The following is a 23433-nucleotide window of genomic DNA, read 5'->3' on the forward strand; positions in this document are numbered from 1 at the left end:
GAAGGTCTGCTTCTCTAGGCTGGGTGGTTGTGGGAAAGGGGGTAGCATCAGGCTTCTGGCTCCTTTGCTGAGGACAGCAGCTCTTCCTCTGCTCCCTTCAGCTGGCCCTGTGTCTGTACCAGTTAAAAATCACTCCATTCATTGCTCCCATCCAATGTGTTTCTTATGCCAATAGGAGGGGGCTCCTGCCTCTCCCAAGCCAAGGCTGGGGTAAGAGTTCAGTTCCCAGCCAAGCAGACATAAGCAGTATAATACTCTTGATTTAGGAGGTACTCACACCATGTTTGCCCTGGTGAGAGCCTGGAATAACTCACTGGAGTCACCAGGAGACTGAGTCTGGATCCAAAACATTACCAACTATCACAACAACACCCCTTCAGCCCTCTTTAACTTTGGGTCCTATGTACTCTTCATAGGCTTGAAGGCAATACTACTTGCTTAACCTTCCCACCAGGTTGACAAGCATTAGAAAGCCCACCAGTCTCTCACATCACCTTATCTGAGTGCTAGTGAACTGAGGACCCTGCATCTTTCTCCTCTACCCAGACAGCCAACTGCCCCAAGACCTCAGCAGCAACAAGTGGGACTCACCCCACAAGGTTGTGGACATCCTTGTACAACTCCGGCAGCGCTCCTGGCTGTAAAGGGGCTAACTGAGCTCCTTGCTGTTCTGTTCAGCCCAGCCTCTCTCTCTCTCTCCCCTTTTTAATAGCATTTTATCATATTCCCAGGGCAGTCTCTGGCCTCAAAGCATTTGACTACAGCTCAGTCACAACATCAGGCACAATTTTCTAAGCCACTGACCTGGACCAAGCTCTCCCTAGCGCTTGCTGCTGACTAGCTTTTCCAACAAGAGACCGTGGTTGATTATTGCTATAGCAGCAAGCCTACTAGCAAAGCAGAAAATAAATAGACTTTATCAGGGAGGTAAATGATGGAGAAAACACCATTCCCTTAGGTGGGGAGAGAAATAACATTAGCAACAGCAGAAGGACCAGCATCATATTGGAGCAGGATGGGTGGGATGGCAATTAGCTGGTTATCCCATCTCTTACCCCAGCTGGGCAGATCTTTTTAGCACTAGTTTCATTACCAGGAGCAAGTGACTCTGAAGATCACCATTCTTCTGCCCAACTCGCCCCCCCTTTCCAGCCTGCTCTGTGCTTGTTTCCCTCTCTTACTTACAAGCATCCCTAGGAAAGATGTTTTTACATGGATGCAGGAGCAGGCCAGACATGAAGTTATAAATATATTAGGCACTGCCAAGAGGATGCGCAAGAAGGATTTGAGAACATGCTGCCATTCATTGCTCTCCTAGATGCTTTTCTGACCCGAGTGGCACAGGGTCACCAGTTAGCAAGCTCAGTGGCGCCAAGCTATTTCTCTCTCTTGCACAGCCAAGGGACCACACTGCAGCTGAGCAGCCTGTATGGGGAACGGCTCACTTGCCACAGCAGCCAAGGAGAGGGCTGTGGTGAGCAGCACCTAGATGGAGAGAGTAACAAAGATTCAGGTCCCAGAATGGCAAGGGTAGCCCAAAATCATTCACCAGGAGCAAGCACACCAAGCCCTGGCATGATTTGTGAAAACTGACTGGTTACATTCATTTGTTTGGTACCCTTAAAAGAGCAGATATCACCAGTGCTCGCTGCTTGTAGCCCCCACACCAGGGCACATCTCCCACAGCGCCCCCCCAGAGGACTCACCACACGGAGCAAGAAGGGACACCAGCGGCAGCTTCCACCATGGCCCAGGGAAAGAACCCAGCACTAGATCCCAGGCTATACTCTACCACACACAGGAGAAACAATCTTCCTCCTAGCTTAACGAGCCCCTTTAATAGACAAGGACCCATTAATTTTGGCAGGTGAGACTGCAGGGCTGCAACTCAGGTGGGTTTTGAGGCTCACCAGCCATGTCTTGCTGGAGGTCACCAGCTCCCTGGGCTCTCCGGTTTGTAGTTTGCTGCCCGCTCCCCATGGGGACAGCAGCAGGATCTAATGTCCCCCCTCACCATTGCCGCCAGCCCTGAGCCACCTCAGCCCTTGCGGTTTGAAATAAATCTCGTTGCTTTTGCAGAAGAGGGTTAGCACAGGCAAAGGTGAGTCCAGCCAAATTTCTCGCTCTGTGGTCCCTCCTCACCCAAGGGGATGGCAGTGGGTTTCTTCTTCCTTCCCAGTGGACACCGAGAGCTGTCTGAAACCACCAGCAGGTTCTTGCCTGTGAAGTGATACGTAGGGCTTATGGAGAGCCTTAAGTAGCTGCCATAAGGATGAAAATGATTTGACCTTTTTTACAGGGAGAGCTGTAAGAGCAAGCAGCATTAAGAAACCCTGCACTGTTGGGATCCAGAACTTCAGGGCGTACGGGCTGATTTCAAAGTGAGCGTGCAATTCCCCTACATGCTACAGAGGGTTTTGCACACAAAGATGGCTTGCGTTCAAGGCTTTCGATTCTCTTTCAGGTCCATTTTCAGTGGAGGTGTTTATCACCATCACAATCCCCTGAGTGAACCCAAGCCCTGGGAGCATGCTGGAGCATCTGGGAATGTCTGCCAGGAAGAAGGGAATTAGAACTAAATTAGTTTCTTAATTTCTATTCTGTTTTTCTCTTTGCACTCTGTAGACTTAAGTTTGTTTGACACATTCCCAGCAGATGTATAAAGCCTGACATGAGGAGCTTATGTCAGTATAACATGTCCAATCATGAAGACCATGTAAGCTCCAGCCCTCAACCTTCCTCATGCTCAGGCTCCAAAAAATGCCTGCTCCAACAGTTTTATATGTCCAGACTCAAGTACACGTGCTGCATAGTTGCTCCTACATGAGCAATCACTGGGACTCCTTGGGCAGTAAAACATGAAGTCAAGTGGAGTAAGAAACTTGGGCCCTTCTGCCTCCAGAAGAACTTGTTCATGGTTGGTCCCGAGGAACAGATTGACCCCACAGCCAAAGAACAAGACCAGACCCGGCACTTACTTTTCTTCCTTTTTATATAAAATAGACATTTACATACATTTTTTTCTTTTGCAAAGACTTCAAGCATAACTCCTTTAAGTGAAATCTAGCCATAAATCCCACAGTGAAAAAAGCAAAGACTGCAAATTTCTGTACCACTGACATACATCCAGCTGCTGCTAAGTGTGAATTTATTTTTAAAAGATTTTTAACCCACGGGCTGTTTTCTTGTTTTGTTTTGTTTTTGTTTTTTTAAAAAAGATATGCAGAACTGATAAAAAAAAAATTAGATACAGAAATAAGAACCATATGAACAACAAGCAATGCAAACAACTCCTGCGTGAGAGGAACACGCAGCGTGACATCCACTTCAGGCAGAGATTTCTACAGTAATACAGTTGTAGAAGCCATAACTTTTACAGAGGATACCACTGGGGGTATTTTCCAGAAGAAAAAAATTTCAGCAAGTCAGTACAAACATGGCAATGAACTTTTGCACAAAGTTATCGAGATTACCTGAAGCAACTTTGCCACATTGAAACACCAGTGAATGCCAAGCGCTTTTTTTTTCCTTTTCTTTCTCTTTTTTCTTTTCTTTTTTTTTTTTTTTTTGCTGCTAGGTTTAAATGTACACAAAAGCAAAATGGTGCATTTTGAAATTGCTGCAAGAGTGAAGGCTGGGGAAAAAAAAACCTCTAAGGGCTAATTTTTTCCAAAGATTGTGCATAATTGCATATATGAAAGATAGAAAGTGAGCACTTGGTCAACTTAATCACATACAGATTGAGGAGACTTAAGCACATACCAACTGTTTCGCCGAGCTGGAGGACAAGTGGGGCAAAAGATCATACAACTATATTCTAAAATGCCTAATTATTAAAATTAGAATGTAATTATCTTCTTTCATCAAACCATATCTGGCCTGGTCTCTGTAACTGTTGAGAAGCTTTCATAGTTTTTAGCTAATTTTAGGGGTGTCCAGCCTCCCCTGCAAGTTAGGCTCTTTATTTTGCATTTTTTTGACTTTGACTTTTTCGACCCATGTGCATGCATGCACACACCCCCATCCTCGTTGAGATCTCTGGAATGACGACCATTTGCACTGCTGCATTCACTTACTGTTTGGCCAAAACAAGGTGCCTGCACATTTGTAGGAAAATCTAGTCCAAGGAGTCTATGAGAGAGAGAAAATGCATCCCCCTCCCCGCATCATTTATCCCAGGGGATGGAAAAGGAATGGAAGCAAAGAATGCTGGACTTTAAATAAGCAATAAAAAAAATCAAAATCCATCAGCTGAAAATATTATTCATGGGGAAAGGAAAAAGCAACACAATTATTATGTTTTTCATTTAGGATTAAAATGCACAGTGAATACATGAGAGCCCTGTCTAACCAGCTTTCCGTTAATTCTCCACTTTAATATTGGCGAGCACTGAGGTTTAGCCAATGCAACTTGCAGAGCGAGTGAACTCTCCCCCACCGGGCAGAGCTTCAGCCATTTATTAATTTGTATTCTCTGCTAACCATGCTCAGCGCTGGAGCTGGCAGAAAACAATGTATTTATAACTCATTATTTTAGAAGCTGTGCAATGCGCGAGGAAGAAGGCATTTCCTATGATTAATTAAGATAATATCCAGTTTATCACAAGGCAAGTTGCTCGATTTATTTTCCACAATAGCATTCCTGTTTGGTGGAGGTAACCCATTTCATATCATACTCCATTCTTCTTCTTTGCCTGCAATAAACCTTTCACAAGATTAATGTCCTGAACAAACACAGCGTTTCAGCATGGATGCCAATGAGACAGGGAGTCAGCTCAAAACTTTACAAGGTTTAACTGCTTTGGTGGCTCATGGCCTGAATCATTCTCCAAATACGCTGCCAGTCTGCGGACCATCATCCTACATGGATGAGGTATAAAGTGTTGGTTCAGGAAAGCGGGGTTCATGACTGAGCCCTCCTCCCTCCTTAACTACCATAAACCCAGCTCCAAAATGTACAGAGTTGGCCTTTCGGCATGTAAACGTTATCCAGTTCATCTGGGATTAAACACCGTGGATATGTTACCTGCCTAATTCAGGCGAGTGGGTGAACATAGGCCATGCCTTCCAACCAAACCGCCTCCCTCACCAGGAGGATGGGCTCATCTTCCTATGTTATACTGCAAGTAAGACCGTGTTGCAAAAATGGTGATCCTTCTTCAGGATCTGGGAGGGGCACCCAAAGCTGTGTTATACTTTTACATGTGCACCAGTTTTAGGAGGTCAAGATGACTTTGATCAGGGTCTAGGACAAGAACGAGACAATCATTTCTACCAGGTATCTCAGGAAAGACAAACTAAGCTTTAAGCTGAAGTTAAAAACACAAAATCAAGTCATCCCCTTCACAAAGCACTGCTATAAAAAATACAACTTCTTTTATATTTGAAAAAATATGTTTCATTGGCCACAATTTAAAGCCACACTGCTGTGGGGCTTGTAGAATATATTGTATTTATTTAATATATCTTTATGAGACAAAGTTTCTAGCTGACACACATTTTTAAATGAGATATATCTCCCCCTGCCCCTATCCCCCACCGTTCGGCTAACTGCTGGAGCACTCTGCAGATGCCTCCTCTGCTGGGTGCTTTGCACGGCACCGCTGTCGAGGGCTGCACCAAACCCCGCTCTGCCAGCCCCCAGACCCACCGCCCCAGCCAGCCTGGGCACATGGGGCTTTTGTGAAGCTGCCCCAAAGGCAGGCTCACCCTGGGGGGAGCTTTATGGTCCAGGTAGCTCTGAATACCCACGTAATGAACCATCTACAACTTTGCAACACATGGTGGGGAACCAACTGCTCTCAGAGGCCATTTAAGCTTTGGTTTCTCCATCCCATGGGACCCTGCTGGCGTGACTCCATCTCCTCCCGGCCATCCTAGCAGTGCCAGGGCTGTGCAAAGCTACTCCATGCATGGCATCCAGCAGAGCACCTGCACTGGGGACCTGCAGCTATGTCATGTCAGCAAGTCCATGGCCATAAAAGTTGTGTGAAAAGACAAGGGTTGCTGACCCAGCCCCAGGACCTCAAACCTGCCCTCAGCCCCAGAAAGCAAAGTAGGCTGTTTTGGCTGGGGGGAGAAGGGAAAATTCACCAGCAAAAGACTTGCTTATTTTGGTCCCAGTTGCTCCCTTAGGAAGCTGGTTTGAAGGGAGAGAGCCCAGAAATGTGTGTCACCACCTTCTTCTCCCGATGGCCTCTCTCTCCCACCTCTGCCCAGCTGTAGGCACTGGCTGGTCTCCTTGTCCAGTGGAGACCAGTACCTCCCAAGTCCAGCCTCATCTCGGTGGGTGAACAGCCATGGCTCTAGCAGGTCCACAAGCCCTGGCAGGGCAGACATCTGCACCAGTCTGGATTCTCTCTGAGTTAGAGTCATGTTAACAACGTCTCAGTAATTTGACCACCAGTGGCAGCTAGACACTGAGCTTTTTCAATGAAGCCGGTGAAGCCACCAGCGCACGGCTGTCCCATCACACTGAGTGAATTTGGAGCTTGCTGAGGTGCCATGGCCAGCACCAGCTAAACCCGGGTGCCACATGGGTCACTGCCACACAGGCTTTTCCTGACAGGTGTGTATCAAGGCATTGCACACCTATTCTGAACCACCCCGTACTAATAATGCCAAACCCTGGGCTGCTCTTCCGCAGGGTCTGGCCACAATCAAGCTCAAATATAACAACTTGTACAGCAGTTTCCTGCTGCAAGAGGAACAAACTGATGACCCACCCCGATGTCCAAGCCCAAAGGCAGCAGCACCAAGCAGGATCCCACTAACGCTCTCTGTGAAGGGGCACAAACCCTGGTGGAAGCAGCAGAGGTGCTGTTATTGCAGTGACAGTATGGTCCAATGTGCTTGCAGCCATTTGCTTTAGAAACATCATTAGGGGGAGTTATTCAAGGACGCCTCGGTGGTACTGCATTTTTCTAACTTCAGACAATACAAGTCACAACGCCCAGCCAGGCGGCTAGCTGGGAAGGGTACTGCCCAATTCATATAAAACAGAGAAAATATATTAATTATTTGATTATTATAAGTTAAATAAATAAAGCTCAAAAATAAAAGCCCCAATTCTGAAGAGAATTTGTTCTCCCACTTCAGTATTTAAAAATATAGATTTATGACTGACCAGCTATAGGTCATTTTCTGTATCTTTTGGGGGTGGGGGTGAGAACACTTTGACAAAGTGTTTTGTCAGTGTTATCACCATGATAAATGGACTTTGTCCCTGCACACCCATAAAAAAGCCTCCTTAGTACCTTTCCAGCCTAGAAAATCTCCCCTATCCTCTCTGTGGCTTTACTTTACCTCCTATATTGATCAGATCAGTTGTTTGGGTTTTTTTCTTACTGGGGACTGGACAGGAGGACAAGTAATCCTAGAGCTTCCCATTGCCTTTGGATGCTTCTAGTTTTGTCAGAGTAATAATAATTTGGCCTGGAGGGAGAGGGCAAAGGGTAAAGCCATATGATATTTGACAATGCTGACATCATGAACCTGAATTATTACAAAATTACTATCATCTTATGAGTAAAACATTCAGCTGAGGATTTCCCTCAAAGGATCATTTGTCCTACTTGTAGAATCATCCTTCTAGGGTGATATTCAGACACTGTTTTCCCTTTCTTTAGAATAATTTTCAAGTCACATTTAGAGCTGTGAAAGTGGCCACCATTTCCTCAGCATTAACCCCTTGAAACCTTTTTATGTGACCATTATGACCATCTTTCCTGGCTCAGAAGGACCTGGCAGCACTTGCAATGAAGCCCATCAGTGGTACTTTACGTGGACGAGGTGAGCCTGTGTCGAGTAACAGGTTTTATTTCACCTCCGCTGCAATGGGGGAGTGCTTTGTCTCCATGGTTTCTCCAGTGATAACCAAGATATTGAAGGTACGTGTCCCACCCACACTCCTGGTGTGATAAACATGGGTTCAGCCTAAACATAAAAGTTGATTAAAGGAAGGTTTTCATTCATTCTCCAGCATGTCCCACAGGAGCCGAGTGCCTCCCGTAACTTTGGTCAAACATAAGCATGCATTCAAAATTTGCCTTCCATAATTCTGAGTCCTATCAAAGTTCCTTCAGCATCACTTTGAGCAATAGGCTTCCACCATACTCTTCTCCAACGGGCATGAATTTCTTTCCATTGGTGTCTGAATGCTATGTTTGGTCTTTCTCCTGGACTTCTTGAAACCGTTTCTCCAAGCGATCCAGTTTGGCCAGATTCTCCTTCAGCAACTTGCTGTTTGGAACCAGCTGTAAGGCTTTCTCATAGTAGCCACGGGCAGTAACGTAGCTCCCCTACAAAGAAAATGAGCGACAGATCTCATTTGCATTCCCTGACATAGAAAGTGCATTCCCTGGGAATGGTAAAGACCATGATACAAAGGAAGAAGAGTTTATAAACCTTGATATTGTTAGGTAACGAGAATACTTCATTACGGAATGGATCACTGAGTGCCGTTAGCCCAAATTTGATCAAACACACATGGCAAGAAGTAGATTTACATTTTTCCAGAAAAATGTGTACCAGAAGAGTTAATTTTACACAGTGATAGGATAGCTTGAGGATATCACACAATGTGACTCCTTAAGACCCAAATCATAATGGTATGCTAAAGTATTCAAAAGGATAAGCAACCACAGGACAGGCTGTCTATTTCCATAATTTTATGCCAGTATTCTGCATTAGATATCTTTATTAAATTAATTAGGTAGAGAGGAACATTAAAAGTCGACTCACGGTGACATTTTTCTAGGGCTGGTCAACAATTGAAGCAGGAAAACTTTAGAGACAGGCAAGTTGCTCCTTGTAGCTTGTCCTCTTACAAAAATGGGATTTACATTACTGGATACATATTCCCAAGCAACCTTGTTGGGAAATTCCAAGTGGGGTGGATGGACTTTCCTCTTTTTTGGATAAAATACATTGAGCACACTCACTGTTCATAAATATGCAGCTCTTGGCAGTCTGAAACAAATTTAGCTTTCTGTCCTGAGTAGCTGCCTCTGCAGTTGACAGCTTAAGGAAAAGCAAAATGGTCATACCTTGATGTGCTCAATGCCTCCCATATTCATCCAGGCCTGCGCTTGGTCTGGGTTGAGCTCCACAGCCCGTTTATAGCTCTACATAAATATGAAACATTTTTAGGTTAAGAGTCTGAGTCTTCAAACAAAAGCAGCGCTGGAGGGGAAAGAGAAACTAAGTTTCCTCTCCCTCTGAATCCATTTAAAATATAATTTCAAATTCTTCTCATATACAATGCAGAAGCTGAATTTCGGTTTCTTTACAGCAGAGGTGACAACATACTGCTTCACCGCTGAGCTCATCTCGCGGGTTTTCCCTGCCCGTGGCACTGCAGGAGGAGCCACACCAACCCCTGCGACCCTCTCCTTGCCACCCTGCACCTCTGGGGTCTCCTGCACATCAGGGTCATTTCCTCAGGCAGGCGCCTGCCACCCACAAGCCGTGTGTGAGCTGTGATGGCAGCAGACTACGGTACAGCCACCTGCACGGAGGTTTCACAAGGACTTGATGGCAATGCTATCCCTCCCCACTGCTTCTGCCACTGTGCACGGGAGAAGCAGCAACAAGGACCTTCTGGACTCTGTCGCACAGCGGGAAAGAATTCAAACCAGGATTAGGTATCCCCAGGGATATTGAGTTTTCAGGACTGTCCCAATAACAATCTTCTGTGCTATTATTTAATGCTAACATAATTTCTGAGCTATCAAACCTCCTGCTCTGCAGGATAAGCCAATCTCTCAGCCATTAGGTAATGAGGTGAGATACAACAACACGGTGGGGTCTCACGGGTTTCAGCTGAGCCACCTGGAGTTGGCCATTGCCAGTGAGAGGGGTTGGGGCTGGACGGACCCAGGGTCTGGTCGGTGAGACAAGGCCTAGGCTCCTCCATAGTCCCACCACAACTCTGTACTTAACCTCTCAGAGTAGGGAGCTGTATTTCCCCACAGGAATGAGGAAAAAAGTTGCAACTAAGCCTGGCAAAGTTAGCTGCCCCATAGTTTTAGCTGTACCACCGGTAAACTACTGAGCTCCTGTGGCCAACAGCCAGGGTGTGTGCACCAAGGGAGTATTAGAGCTAACTCTGTCTTTTAACCTGCAAAACTATCTGTAGGGCTTAGAGCAGTCATACCTCGAAAGCCTTGTCAAGGAGATTCTGTTCTCTTAGCTGGTTTCCTTTAGTGAAAAAGAGCTCTGATATGACTTTTGGATCCTTTGGTTTTAGCTGAAGAGCTTTTTCTATAGCTTCAAGTGCCTGTGAAAAGCAAGAGGACGTTGCGCTAATGTATTCTGCGCCTTCTCGTGCTCTCCTCCCCACTAGGGCTTCCCAGCATGAGAGTCATCTTCCTCCTTCCCTTGTTTGCCCCACACTGTTAACACATGGGGAAATGAGTTTTTTGGATGCCTGTGGCTGATGGGCAGTGGGGCTGACAGCAGCAGGAGCAGTCAGTGGTAAGAAAACCACACTGCTTAGCTTCAGTCCCAATCTAGATAAACAGAAGGTTTCAGTGAAAAACAGAAATCTACTGGATGAGTGCTAAGGCACGTGACATGTCTTTGGAGAGACAGAATGTAAAATTCAACCCGAGCTCGGTGTGTGACCCCTCCAGACAAGGGTACCCCGTGGCTGCAGTACCTTGGCATAGTGCTCCTGTTTGCTGTAGATGGCTGACAGAAGGCGGTAGCACTCGAGACACTCCACATCCTCATGGAGTATATGGTTTGTCATCTTTTCGGCTTCCTTTGTCCGCCCCATCATTGCTAAAACCTGAGCCTACAGAGCCACATTATAAAGGGTTATGATCTTAAAAAGCTCAACCCTCCTCAATAAACAATGCTGCACCCAGCAGCTGGTGCTCCACTTCCATGGCCCTGCCCTGGCCAAGCTCGCCCCACACTCACCAGTGCCAGTCGGATCTCTTTGTTCGAAGGCTGCAGTGATGCTGCTTCTCTGTAAACCTGCAACGCTTCTTCATACCGCCCCGTGTTATAATACAGGGCCCCCAGTGGGGACAGGATTTCAGCCTTCCGGGATACCTTCAGCGCCCTGGAATTTGGGAACAAGAAATGCTTCCAGGTGGTGTGGGGATGAAAGCAGAAAGAGCAAGGTGTGGTTTGCACTGGGATGGAGCAGCGAAGCTCTGCACCTTGCTCATCCCACCTGGGGAGCACAAATTTAAGGTCCCAGGGAGGGATGAACGTGCCTACAGCAGCAATCCCTCTGGCCACCTGAGAAGGGGAGAGGGCCACCTCCAAAGTGCGCGTGAGCATGCAGCAGGGGTGGGGATAGCTGATGGTGGCAGAACCTGGGGAGCGTGAGCACAAATCTGGATGCCAAAAAGAAGGCAAAAAAAACCCCAAACCAATCCACCCTGCTGCATACTGAGTCAGAGCCTACCTGCTGGCACATTGCTGGGAAGGGCTTGAGTTCCTGATGGTGCCAAGGTTTTGGTGCTGGGCTGGGCAGAAGTTATGGCTGTTACTGGTGTGGCACTCACAGACCAGCTTTGAGCTGGGTGGGAGTTGTGCTAACAACCTGCTCATGCCACTGAGAAACCTCCAACTTTATTGTTAGAGCATCCTGCAGCCAAAACCAGCAGTGTGTCCATCCTGGGGGCTTGGGAACCATCCAGGGAAGTCAACACTACCTCAGCCCGTGCTGCCTCTCCAAGCACTCCCCCAAAACAGCCAAACAAGCAAAGGTAAGTCTGGTTTCAAATGGATGGAGAAGGAAGGGAGGAAAACCCAAATATGCACTGACAGATTCATATATCGGAGGCTCTTTAAGCAAAAACAAGCCCTACAGGGGGAGGAGGGAAATCTCTGTCTCCTACCCCAAATTCTTACCGCTTGTACCATGCTTCGGCCTCTTTGTTCTGCCCCAGGGAGCGGTGAAGCCTGCCCAGGTTCACCATGGCCACGTGGTGAGCGGGGCTCAGGCGGATGGCCTGCCTGTAGTGGGACACAGCTCGCTCGGGAGCCCCTGGAGAGGAGAGCAACCATTAAACTGGTGCCTCAGAAAAATCCTTTTGCAATTCAGCATGCAGTAATGCTCTCGGTTCTCTTTCATCTATTGCTCTATGTGTGGGAACCATTTTGAGAAAGAAATCCTGCCTCAGCCTTTCAAGGTTAAGTGCAATGAAAATTGCTGTCCAAACTAAGATTTAGGCTCCAGTATTCAGAGATGATCCTGAGAAAGAGATTTTCTAGGGGTGGGTTTTTGCAAACCCAGGGTACAGTCATCAGAAGACGACTCCTGACTGAAAGCACCCTCTGATCATGCTGCGGGGGGACACGCTCCCTGTGTTAAGGACAGACCCCGCTCCAGAGAGGAGGCTGGGGTGCATGGAGAGCATCCTTCCACCCTGGCCCATTGCAGAGATGGGCAATGGAGACATGGAGAACAAGCCACCCAGTATTCCCCACAACCCCACCCAAGCTGCAAATAGTTTCAGCTCTTTCCAAACAGAGACTACTCCCACCACCTCTGTTGCATTGGCCCTGCTCCGTCTCTCTGCATTGCTCAACAGGACTGGGAGTAGCTGCCAGTGACCAGCTAATCCCCACCTCGGGGCAATAAATCCCAGACCAGAGGTGTCCAGGTGCCTATTTTGGAGCACGTAGGCGCCATTTCTGTGTTGCAGAGGAGCCATTGGGTGGCACTGCTTCGCTGTGCAAAAGCGCCTACCGGTGCAAGGTCCTGCAGTCCATGACATCACCAAGCACCACAACAAAATACAACACCATGCAAAAAGGAAGGTGCCAGACCACCAGCCCAAATAGTATATTTTTCTTTATCTAAATAATGGCTTGCCTCAAGAAGGCTCTTGCAGTGCCTTCCTCAGGCAGGGCCTGCTGACTACTTACTAAATAAATTAATGGGGCACAGTATAAAGTTCCAGCATTTCAGCAATGCGAATATCGTATTTTTAACCTCAGTGCTTGCTTAATTGGTTTGCACGCTCTAGACCAGATAATCTCCTGATGAAAACCGATACCCATGGAGCTTTGTCCACCAACAAAGCTTTTGAGTATCGGCATTTTTAAAGCCAAATCACTTCACAGTGTGTTCCGTTCCATTTCTAGCTGGAAAGCAGAACTTGAAAACAGCTTGTGCATGCTGGGGCACTGAACATAAGCTGCAGAGGGAATTTTATTTTCATAGCTTTTCAGATCTAGTTTGCTTTCCCTATCTACGTAACATAAAAGTAATATCGACGCTTCCCGGCGTCTCCTTTACAGGAGAGAGGAGGGACATCTGTAGGGAGATTTAGAAGCATTTAAGGTTGATCCAAGGCCAACGATGTCCAGCAGCAGCCCTGATCTTCTCCCACTGCTGAGCAGGCAGATGTTTTTGAAAATCATATCTACAAAACAGCCTGTGAAGCAGCTGGGCATGCACCCCAGTCCGTAAGTCAGCCTGTGCCTCCCCTGCTCAACACACAGGGGTACCACGCATCATTAAGGAGATACATCGAGGGTCTGTGACTGCTGCAGAGCTGTCTGGAGTTATGGCTCCCCAGAGCTGACACTTGCTGGAGGCTTGTTGCACAAAATCCTGCAAGTTAATTGGCGTGGTGCTTCACAGCATCTCCCTGCGCCCGCCGGGGAAGAGCGCAGCCTGCAATGGGCTTCACTACCAGCCACTTCCTTCACACCTCGCCATGCCCCCAGGAGGGTTATTTACACATCACGCCTGAAGTATCAAAAGTCAGTGGGCTTTCTTCCATTTGTAGGGAAGTGTAGGAGTAAACAAGGAAAAGTGAGTTTTGACTTTGGCAGAATACACAAGTGCGAAAAATAGAAAGTGCACTGCGTTTGAACCACAGTTTTTGGCAGGAAGAGGGCAGTTTATCGGGCTTGGCAAGCAAAGATGAGTACAACGTCAGAATGGAATTACTGAGGAATTTTTATTATTTGAATTTTGCCAGGGCACAAATTCAGACCCTCAACCTCTGTCACTAATGCCATGATGCCTTTTTTGATTATGAATACTCATTTTGGCTTCGTATTTATTTCATGTTGGTACTACAGAAGAGCAATGGCTGAGTGTCAGCTCAGAGGTAGGACAGCCAGCTGCAGACTGACGGACACCATCGTCCTGCCTTCCCAAGCACCACCGCAGCCGGGCACAGTGTGAAAGGGGCAGAATGGGCTGCAACCAGACACTTTAAGCCTACAACATTTTACCACTGAGTCTCAGCTCTGTTCGGGAGGGATTGGAGTGAGACAGTAGTTTGGTTTCCACTAGTCATTTGTCAAACTTGGCCTTGCTTATAAAGCTGTCAGTAAAAGGCGGCAATTACAGCGGCATTATTTTGTTGTTGTTCTGTGGATGCCAGGAAGTGCCTGAGTCCAGGGAAGTTGGACGGAAACCAGGAGCCCAGACAAGAAAGGGTTTGGGTGTCATTATGGAGGTCCTGAGAAATCAATTCACTCCACAGTATCTTAGGTTTTGTTTTCACAGATGACTGTGGTTTAAAAGCCATGTTTGTTTTTATAGTGGTGGCGCTCAACCTTTACAGTCAAAGAGCTGCTTTGTCACCAAGTAGAGCTGCAAGCGCTCCAAAGACCATAATGATCCACTTGTGTGCCTGGGATTTGGTTTTATCTGACCACACTTTCTTGGAGGAGGAGGGTTGTCCTCAGGGTGCTGCCCAGCTCAAACTAAAGATGACAACTGCCTGTGCGAAGATGGTGAGAAACACTGAAGGAAACGGCCAGGCTGGTGCTGCTGCCGCACAGTGCCTGCACTGATTACAAATTTCAGTCCGCTGTGCCATCTCAGCAGCATGGGGATATTTATTTCCAAGCTACAGTGGAAGCACATCTATTGCTTTGGAAGCTTTTGACACCCTTTTAGGCATGTACCACTGAATAAGACAAATCAAAGCAAATAAAGCAGAGAGGGAAAATCCCTTAGTCCTTCTCACTTACCGGTATCGACCAAGAAAACACCGTAGTTGTTATGCAGATCGGAGCTCTCTGGACAGTTCTCTATGCCAGCCTTATAGACGTCCTCCGCTTCCTTAAGCCGTTCCTTAAAAGAGAAGGAGATTTCTTAGCTGTGGCAGAAAGGGTGTCAGCACCATTTGCCACATACCTGCATTTTGTGACAATTCCCTTGCTCTCCGGGGAGCTCGGGGCGCCAGCCCACCCTGCCTTCAAGGACACAAAAATTTTACCCCGTGGCATGGATGCGATATAGCTGCTGTCTGGTACCCCAGAGCAATTCAGACAGCTTTCCCCCATGCATTTGCAATTGGAGCTACCTGTGAAACCAAAATAACAGCTGGGAAAGGTGGCTCCTACACCACGTCAGCGAGCCCCAGCTGGGCACATACCCAGCCGGGAAGCACACAGCAACAGGGGTCCTGTTGGTTCTGTTGAGAAATATCTGTCACCTGGGAGCTGATATATTTTCATTTATTTGTTTAATGAGCATCTCGCTGGCTAACTTTTCCCCTCTGGAGCTCTGATGTTCGTTCCCTAAGCAGCAGGGAAAATACACGGAATGAAAGCTTGGCGTGTGTGATGGCTGGGGGATGGGGAGCTTGGGCAAGGGGTTGAGGGAAGCTGGAGGAGGATGGGGGCAATGAAAGAGCGGTGAAAATCTGACAGATTCAGATTTAAAAATACAGATCCTTTCTTTGGGAACACCCTGCCTCAGGAAAGTGTTCCGCTGGCTGGGTTCTGTCTAGCCTGAGCTATGGGCAGCCTGGTCCCGACACGAAAATCAGGTATCTTGTCTGGATCAAACAGCAACTTAATAAGGTTTCAATTCCCCTCCATGAGTTTCCTCCCCACCCTAACCTCAGAGCTTTGCTGTTGGGTGCATTTATGGAAGGAGGCTGTGAACAGCAGAGACAAGCATGGCGCAGAGGGGTGTCAAGCAAGCCTCCAGCGCCAAACACGTTTTTATCAATTCTTCCCCTTCCATGGAGAGGCACAGCCCTATGGTGACAAACTCCACAGCCTCCTGATGATGCTCCCAAGTGAAATCAGCCATCCAGCTCTCCGCTGCCAAAAGCCTGGGGCCACCAAGGCAGATCTCCTGCTCAGGAGCTGAATCCACATTGAAATGAGAAGTCGGTCCATTCCCAGCTATGGACTCTCCTCAAGTCCTGCAAATCCTGGATCCTACGGGGCTTTCTCTGGATTTAAAGGGTATACCTGATGGCAGCTTTTGCTCTGTAGCTGCTCAAATGTGTGGACTCCTTTCTCACCTCCTATTTCAGAACTGGAGAGCTGGAATTAATCGCATTGAAAGAGTATGACTTGATGAAGGCACATGGTTTGCCATGGTTAAGTGCTTTCACATTTACATGATAAAGGTCAGCGAACAGAAAAGATAGCATATGATAAAACACAGAAACACATTTTTAAAAAGTGCTTAAGTTTGGACATTTTGGATATATTCATGGGAATTTGACATTATTATCCTGCAGGGTCAGCAAAAGTGTAGGAATCATCAAAATCAACTAAAACGAAGAGCAATTTTTTGAGAAAGCGCCTGTGTCACCAAGACATTAACAAGCATATTTTCCAAGATTTTTGTATTAGTTTCTTTTCCTCTGATTTTAATTTTCAGCCAAGGGATGTGGCTTTGTGCACGCGTATGTCAGTTTTCTTCATTTTAGTTACTGATCATAAACCCGATCTTTAAAGCAAGGAAGGGCTGCGTTAAACTGGATTAGCAGTGTCCCAGGTCAAAACATTCACACACACTGATACTGAGCACTTTTAACATTTTATCAAGGCTGCATTGCTTTTTTGGCACCTGGCTCAGCGCAGTCTGGGGTGATTTCTTGAAGAAAGTGTTTGCGTTAAGGGCACTCAGAAATTGGGAAGGGTGGGCCCAGCTTTTTGTGCCAGAGCTTTCTTCCCTCACAGCCTCTCTCCTCTTCTTGGGAGAAATGCTCTAAGTTCATCAAGGCTTGATTCTCATTAACACTTAATAATGCCACTCCCAGACCTTCATGAAACATTCATCAAGCTCACAAAATTCAGAAGATTGGCTTAAAAAATGTATGAGATTTTTACGATATTAAAAAAATTATGCATGTGAGGATCTCTCAGTTGAACTCCGGGGTTTTTAAGTCTTTTTTTTTATGGCTGAGTTTTTCAGTCTGATTATGCCAGAGTAGGCTCTCTTCTGCAGCTAAGTGGGTTAAAAAGTTTCTTTGTCTTAGTTTAGGCCGATATTATTACACACACACACACAAAATCACTTGAATCCAGAAACCAGGGCCTGAAAAGAGGCATCAAGTAGCAAGAGATGGCTGATGAAACTGGAAGAGCTGGGAAGAAGATGCTGTTCAATTGCATCAGAGTAAATCCCGGGGAAGCAGTGCTCCAGGAGTGGCACGGAAACGGCAAACAGAAATGTTTGATTTCTCATATTAGCACCACTGCAACGATCATGGAAAACAAGACGACAATGTGACTGAGTTAGGATATCAAGCGGAAAGAGCAGTAAGAAGGGCAAGCATTTATAAAGGCACAAGCGAGCCAAACTGTTTCATACAATGTGGCGGGGTTTTTTTTTTCCACATCAGCTCTGGCTTCAGAGTCAACTACCAAGGAGAGAAGAAGGCAATTACATTGAGTTACAGGCTAATTCCCTGGAGCATGAGACATTCCTCTCAGTAGCATTTTTTACAGTTGTGGAAGGAAGGGACCCATAAGCCCCATTTTGGATTCACTGCCTTTAAGACAGGGACACGCTGTGTGGGACTGGCCAAGGCAATCCCGGCACTATTTCACTGAGCCGCATCCACCCGTTGCCCCACTCCTTAGCCTGAGCGCAAAGCTGGAGGAGCAGCAGTTTGTCATGGGCATGGGCACCTCATGCCAGTTATTTTAATAAGCACTATTTTATGGCACTTCAGACCCTTTCTATCACATCCCAGCGAGAGCGAACCAGTATTGTGCTCCCTTCCCCGAAGCTCCACAGTGATGCTCTCCATGCAGCCTACTGCATTCTGCCTGGCATCACAGCTGTGAGACAGACTCTGGGCCACTCTAGGCCATTTCTTGGACAAGGAAGAAAACCCAAACCTGAAAAAAGTGGGGTCCCATCATCATCCTTTGGGCTGAAGATGCCAAAACTTCTGCCCGTACCCCTCCAGGAAGCGCACAGCATTAGGGCATGATTCTGCAGCCCACAGCCTCGGGCAGCAGCTCGTAATTGCAGGACAGCCCCTACAGCGGTCGCTAGGATGGGTATGCAAGGCAGGAGCTGCACAGTCAGGCAGTCATCTGCTGCGGCTGAACATGAGAAGGTGTTAAAGGCCTGCAGGAAATTGCTATTTTCTGCGGAAATTGTACTAACTATCTTTTTTCCCCACCACTTACTCAAGTCACAAGAGGATGAACACTCTATACGTAAGAGTAGATGAATTATTGCTGGACTTACTAATGGCATTTGCTTTGGGCAGAAGGCCTTGGGACTCTATAATGGTTTTATTGCTCTGTTGACCTTACAATCGATGGTTCTAATTAATAATTTCAATTAATATTAAACCCAGGTATTACTGCGGAGGACTCATTTTCTATACTTGCAGGGGACTCCTCATTGATGGGCTTATTCAAAAGACAGTTCCTATTCAAGGAGGCTCTTCTTTCAATTCATGTGCTGTACTTCTAGGTCCCTGCAGCTGATATTGATAATATTCAAATATTTGAAAGTCACTTAAAAGGGAAAATAAAATAGCACATCTTTCAGTAAGAAAGTGAGTTTTGCAGAGTTTTGCCTACATCATTAAAGAAGCCTAAACCAGAACAAGACCTCTGCTTGTAGCTTTGCCGAAATTTATCCGCTTTCCTTACAAGAGAGAAGATTTCACTAACCAGATTAACGGGAAACAGTGAAAGATAATACTCTTTTGCTTTGTCTGTATTTGAATTTGGCAACCTTTTAAGCAAGCTTTAGCACCCCGTGACATGGAACAGTTAAGAGCTGAAAGTCAGGGCAGAAAAAATCAGTTTTCAAAAGGTTCGCAGAGGTGTGCTGGAGCTGTGCAGTGTGAGAACCTCATCACCCACCCCTGTAGCCCCAGGCTGGGGTCACTGGTTGTGGCTGCAGTCCCTGGGAGCGATGACCAAAGCTCGGCATCCCTCATCTGCTGCTGCAGGTGTGGAGAAAAGCAGGGCTTGGTGGTCTCCACGTGGGCACCCTCACTTTGTGGCTTCTTCTGAACTCGAGCATTTTGTGCCTCGATTTCCCTTTTCCTCTGTGGGGCCGATATTTCACCTCACAGGGACCCTGTAGAAATCCATGACCTAACTACAGAAAGTAGGGAGAGCCCCGAGTAATGAGCCTGGGGAGCAAGCTGAGAGGAAATGAGTAATCCTGCCTCCAGAGCGCAGCCTGGGCCATGCACAGTAAATAAGGCCTGGGGGCACATACTGAACAATGAGGTTAAATAAAATATTGAACAGCTGCTCATTAAGAGCAACATAAAGCTAACGAGCCTTCCCACCCCCGGTACGTGATCATCTACCACAGTAACTAAGGGCCGTATTCTGCTGCGTGCATGCAAGGGGCAGAATTTGGGCTGCAGAGGCCACCTGGTTTCTGACATCTCCTCGTTTTAGAGTGATTTATTATGAAATCTCAAGGTTATCTACATAGGCGTGTGTGTCTGAGGGGGAAGCGCTCGCCTACTCTGCTGTCACAACATTGAAGGTGCGATGGATTAAGACTTCGCCATAGATGCGGGGAGCTGCAGAGAGGGTATTTACTCACAACTTCAACAGCAATTTAACTCAGAGCCACATCACGTGGGTGTAATTACTCACTGCGAATGAGCTGCCTCCCATCCTGAAAAAGTCATCCCTAAAGCAGCCCGAGAGCTCTCTGCAGACAGCTGCGAACCCACGCCTGCGGCCGCACGTGCGCAAGGCAAGGGCGTTCCACTGGGATGTGCGGGAGGGGCTGCGGCGTTGCCACGCATACGCACGTGCAGAAGGCACGAGAGCTCGAGCGACACCCGTTACCTGTTCGGCTAGCAGTGAGGCCAGGCTTGAGTAAGCGTCGGCGAACTCGGGGCCGTACTTAATGGAGTCCCGTAGTAAGATTACAGCTTCCTCCTTCTTCCCTTGGGACCTGCAGGGCAGGGAAGGAGGGGAAAAAAAAAAAATAGAAAGAAATGTCCCTGTAAGCACACATTTAGGTCATCGCACTGTTTAACTACTTCAAAGAGACGTGAAAGTCCCTGGCTTGACCTTTTCAACACAGACAAAATGATTCACTTGGGCCTCCTCTCCGCTTTGTGCGTACCCAGCATCTCCTTGGCCCATCGCTGCTTCCTTATGTTATTCTCAAGAGCTGGGAAGACATAGGCTTTAATGAGTCTGCCATTTGGTCTGCTCTTCCGGTGACTGTCATACTGAGCACTACGCAATGATCCCCATGAAGACAAAACACCCCCAAAACAGAGTGTTCCTCAACACCACACACCAAAGAGCAAAAAGTATTTTATTTCGGCTACCAGGCAAGTAGGACAGGCCATGTGCTCTGTCTGTTGAGTCACAACCGCTAGATTTTGTAAACTTCTTCAGTTCTACTGTACATCTCCTCTCAATATTTCTCTTTATGGCAAATACATCAAGTTCTGCTCCGTTCATCCCATCAGGAGTTAAAGACACATGAAGGACAAGACAGCAAAAGTGTCCCCAGGCATGAAGTACTGCACAAGAGCCTCCCAGCGATGTCCTTGGGAAGTTGCATGGCCTACGGGAAGGGATGCTGTCGGGGTAACACCAGGTTTGCAGTCAGCTTCTGACTGACCTGGGAGGGGACATTTGCTCTCGCACCAGTAGGTTGGAGCCCCCAAAACATTTGCATTTCCTCAAAAAAGCCCTGCAGAGTCTTTGCATGTTCCTAGACAACGAGTACTGTTATAGAGCCACTTATGAGTTAGTTAAATTCATACTTTGAAATAAAAATACTGCTAAATTAAATTTGCCTGGGATCTCTAAATAATTCCTTAGCAAGTTGATCATTAAGCTAGAGGACTCTGTTCTTCAGATTGTAAGGATCATGAACAGAGATAGTCGAGGGATGGCTATGCCGATGAGCTAGGTTTTTTTCCCAGCATGGCTCTGCATTTATTGCCATGGAGAATGGAAAAGGTTCCCTGAATAAAAATCTAAGGGTGTTTATTTATTTGAGCTACAGTTTCTCCAGTATCGCTCTGTATTTCTTTCCTTGGAAAAATGAGAAGGTTTCCTGAACAAACATCTAAGGATGTTTAGCTGGACTGAAACAACATTTTCCTTGTGTTGGCTGTACAAAGAATATGAATAGCAGGGCTTACAAAAAGAAACAAAGGGCTCTGGGACACAGAAAATATGTGAACACCTTGCTGCTTTGGCCTTAGATTTCATCTGAGTGACATGGTCAAGTAACCAGATCTTGTTTATAAGGTGCAAATTTCAGCTGATAATATATGTGGCTTTGCAGACTTTTTCCCTTTCTAGTTGTGTAACTGGAAGAATATTTTGCCTGTGCATTAAGCTAAGTAAAACCAGTTGTGCTAGTCTTTTTCTTCTTTCGGCGGTGTTCCATATAAATTACACGAATGAAGCAAAACCAAATAAAGAACCACTTTTCTCCTACACTAATTAAAGACTAGCTAGCTTGTCAATTTAGAAAACTTTTGGATCCCTTGGCAGGACTTTCATGACACATTTCAGAAATCAAAACCAGACGACTGCTTTATAAAGTTATTGATGTTTGGCAAAAAAATGTAGGAAATGCCAGCTACAGAAATAAAAGGATTAAGTGATCCACTCAGCAGCAGTTAAAGTCCCCATTAACCACAAGCATGCACTCTGAACATGGGGCAGCCCTCTTAATTGCTCTTTTTTTTTTCAAAATGGCCTTTTTTTTTTTCCGTTTGATCCAAGAACAATGTTTGTCTCCTGAAAACGGGGGTAGAGAGGGAAAGATTATGGCATCTTTTTATGTGACAGACTGAATTACATTAAAAAAAGCAGATCCGGTAGTTTCTCAGAGGGCTCAGGCCTGCGAGATACCAAGTGCTCTGGCCAAGCACTTAAACGCGTACTTAACTTTTATGTATGCAAGTTGAAAATTAATTACTGGCTGAAGTGCTTTCCTGGATCAAGGCCAACACTTTGCAGGATCGAGGCCGCTGCTTATATAGATCTCCTGCAGTTTGGGAAAGCACAGAGCACTGGAAGAACAGTCCAATACAGTAATTTACCATAAACTGGGGATCTGGAGCAGGAAAAGCTAGGTAATGTGTACCTTCACAGTGACAGAGAGAGGAACAAATTCAACTGACACAAGGAGTCTCTGATCACTTAATCCAATTTTTCCCCAAATTACCTGGCCTTACAATGCCCTCTCCTGACTCCCTCTTCCACTTGAACTCCCAGACTCCCCTCTACAACCAGCACGCTTGAGCCGAGAGCAAGGAGAAGCCCTTTCCACCGGGAGCATCTCTTCCTTTTTTTTGCAAGTGCCCCTCAGTTGGAGAAGTGCCATTTGCAAGGGACAGGTTGAGTGAGCTGTGTCCATGCAGCCCGGAGAAGAGAAGGCTCAGGCGTGAACCTCAGAGCTGCCTGTGACTACCTGGTCAGAGGATATGGAGAAGCCAGAGGCAAACTCTTCTGAGAGACACAAGCAGGAACATGGGAAATTCTGATCAGATATAGGGAGAAATATTTTTCACCACGAGGGTGGTCAAACACTGGAACAGGTTGCACGGAGAGATTGTGGCATCTCTGTCCTTGGAGGTGTTCAAGATTGAGCTGGACCCAGTCCTGAGCAACCTGGTCCAATCAGACTTTCCCTGAGCAGCGGGCTTAACCAAATGATTTCCAGGAGTTCGTTCCAACCTAAGTTATTTTTTTCATCTACTGTAAAATTGACACTGCTAGAGTTTGTGGTTTTGGTTTTTTTTTTAATAAACAGGCTACAATGTGTACGTGATGCCAACAGATAACTACAGCACTTCATGCGACGCAGAGTATCCTAACCAAGACCATCCAGAAAGCCAGATGCAGTATCACTGAACATTATCACTCAGTTTGCTTCTTTGAATAGAAGGGAGGAATGTTTCACTCTCTGAAAGATCTAAAATCTCAATACACGTAATACCTAGCTGATGTTTTTCAGCATCTTCAAGCCTGTATCAGCACATTCACATACAGACATATCCAGAAGCCTGTACTGGAGAGGGCAGACAGTCCTCCTTCTTCTGAATAGATGGGTTTGCTAAACTCAGACTAAATCACAGCAACAAATGCACAGGACACCTTGTGTGTTACTCTATACTCAGAGGAGAACCAGTCCTTTGAATAAACTCAAGATTTCAGTGGACATTGTTTCTAGGCATTTCACTTTTGCCTTGAAAATGCAGCCATAACACTCTC

The 23433-nt window shown here is 46.5% G+C and overlaps 2 protein-coding genes across 2 annotated transcripts in view; both read right to left on the bottom strand.

Moving 5' to 3' along the window:
- Positions 1-3864, bottom strand: part of OVCH1 (ovochymase 1) — a 36073-nt gene extending 32209 nt beyond the window's left edge. The window contains 1 exon segment of the mRNA XM_035898139.1: positions 3816-3864. Coding sequence (XP_035754032.1) covers positions 3816-3864 — 49 coding nt within the window.
- Positions 3865-7696: 3832 nt separating this feature from the next.
- TMTC1 (transmembrane O-mannosyltransferase targeting cadherins 1) overlaps positions 7697-23433 on the bottom strand; it is a 129922-nt gene continuing 114185 nt past the window's right edge. Inside the window, exons 12-19 of the mRNA XM_009642720.2 lie at positions 20026-20134; positions 14962-15064; positions 11872-12007; positions 10927-11071; positions 10661-10798; positions 10157-10279; positions 9048-9125; positions 7697-8300 (exon numbers count right to left, since the gene is read on the bottom strand). Coding sequence (XP_009641015.1) covers positions 8160-8300; positions 9048-9125; positions 10157-10279; positions 10661-10798; positions 10927-11071; positions 11872-12007; positions 14962-15064; positions 20026-20134 — 973 coding nt within the window. The 3' untranslated portion in view covers positions 7697-8159. The remainder of the gene's footprint in view (positions 8301-9047; positions 9126-10156; positions 10280-10660; positions 10799-10926; positions 11072-11871; positions 12008-14961; positions 15065-20025; positions 20135-23433) is intronic.

The sequence above is a fragment of the Egretta garzetta genome, unplaced genomic scaffold (assembly GCF_000687185.1).
Source record: "Egretta garzetta isolate BGI_Z169 unplaced genomic scaffold, ASM68718v1 scaffold427, whole genome shotgun sequence".
Taxonomy (NCBI): Eukaryota; Metazoa; Chordata; class Aves; order Pelecaniformes; family Ardeidae; genus Egretta; species Egretta garzetta.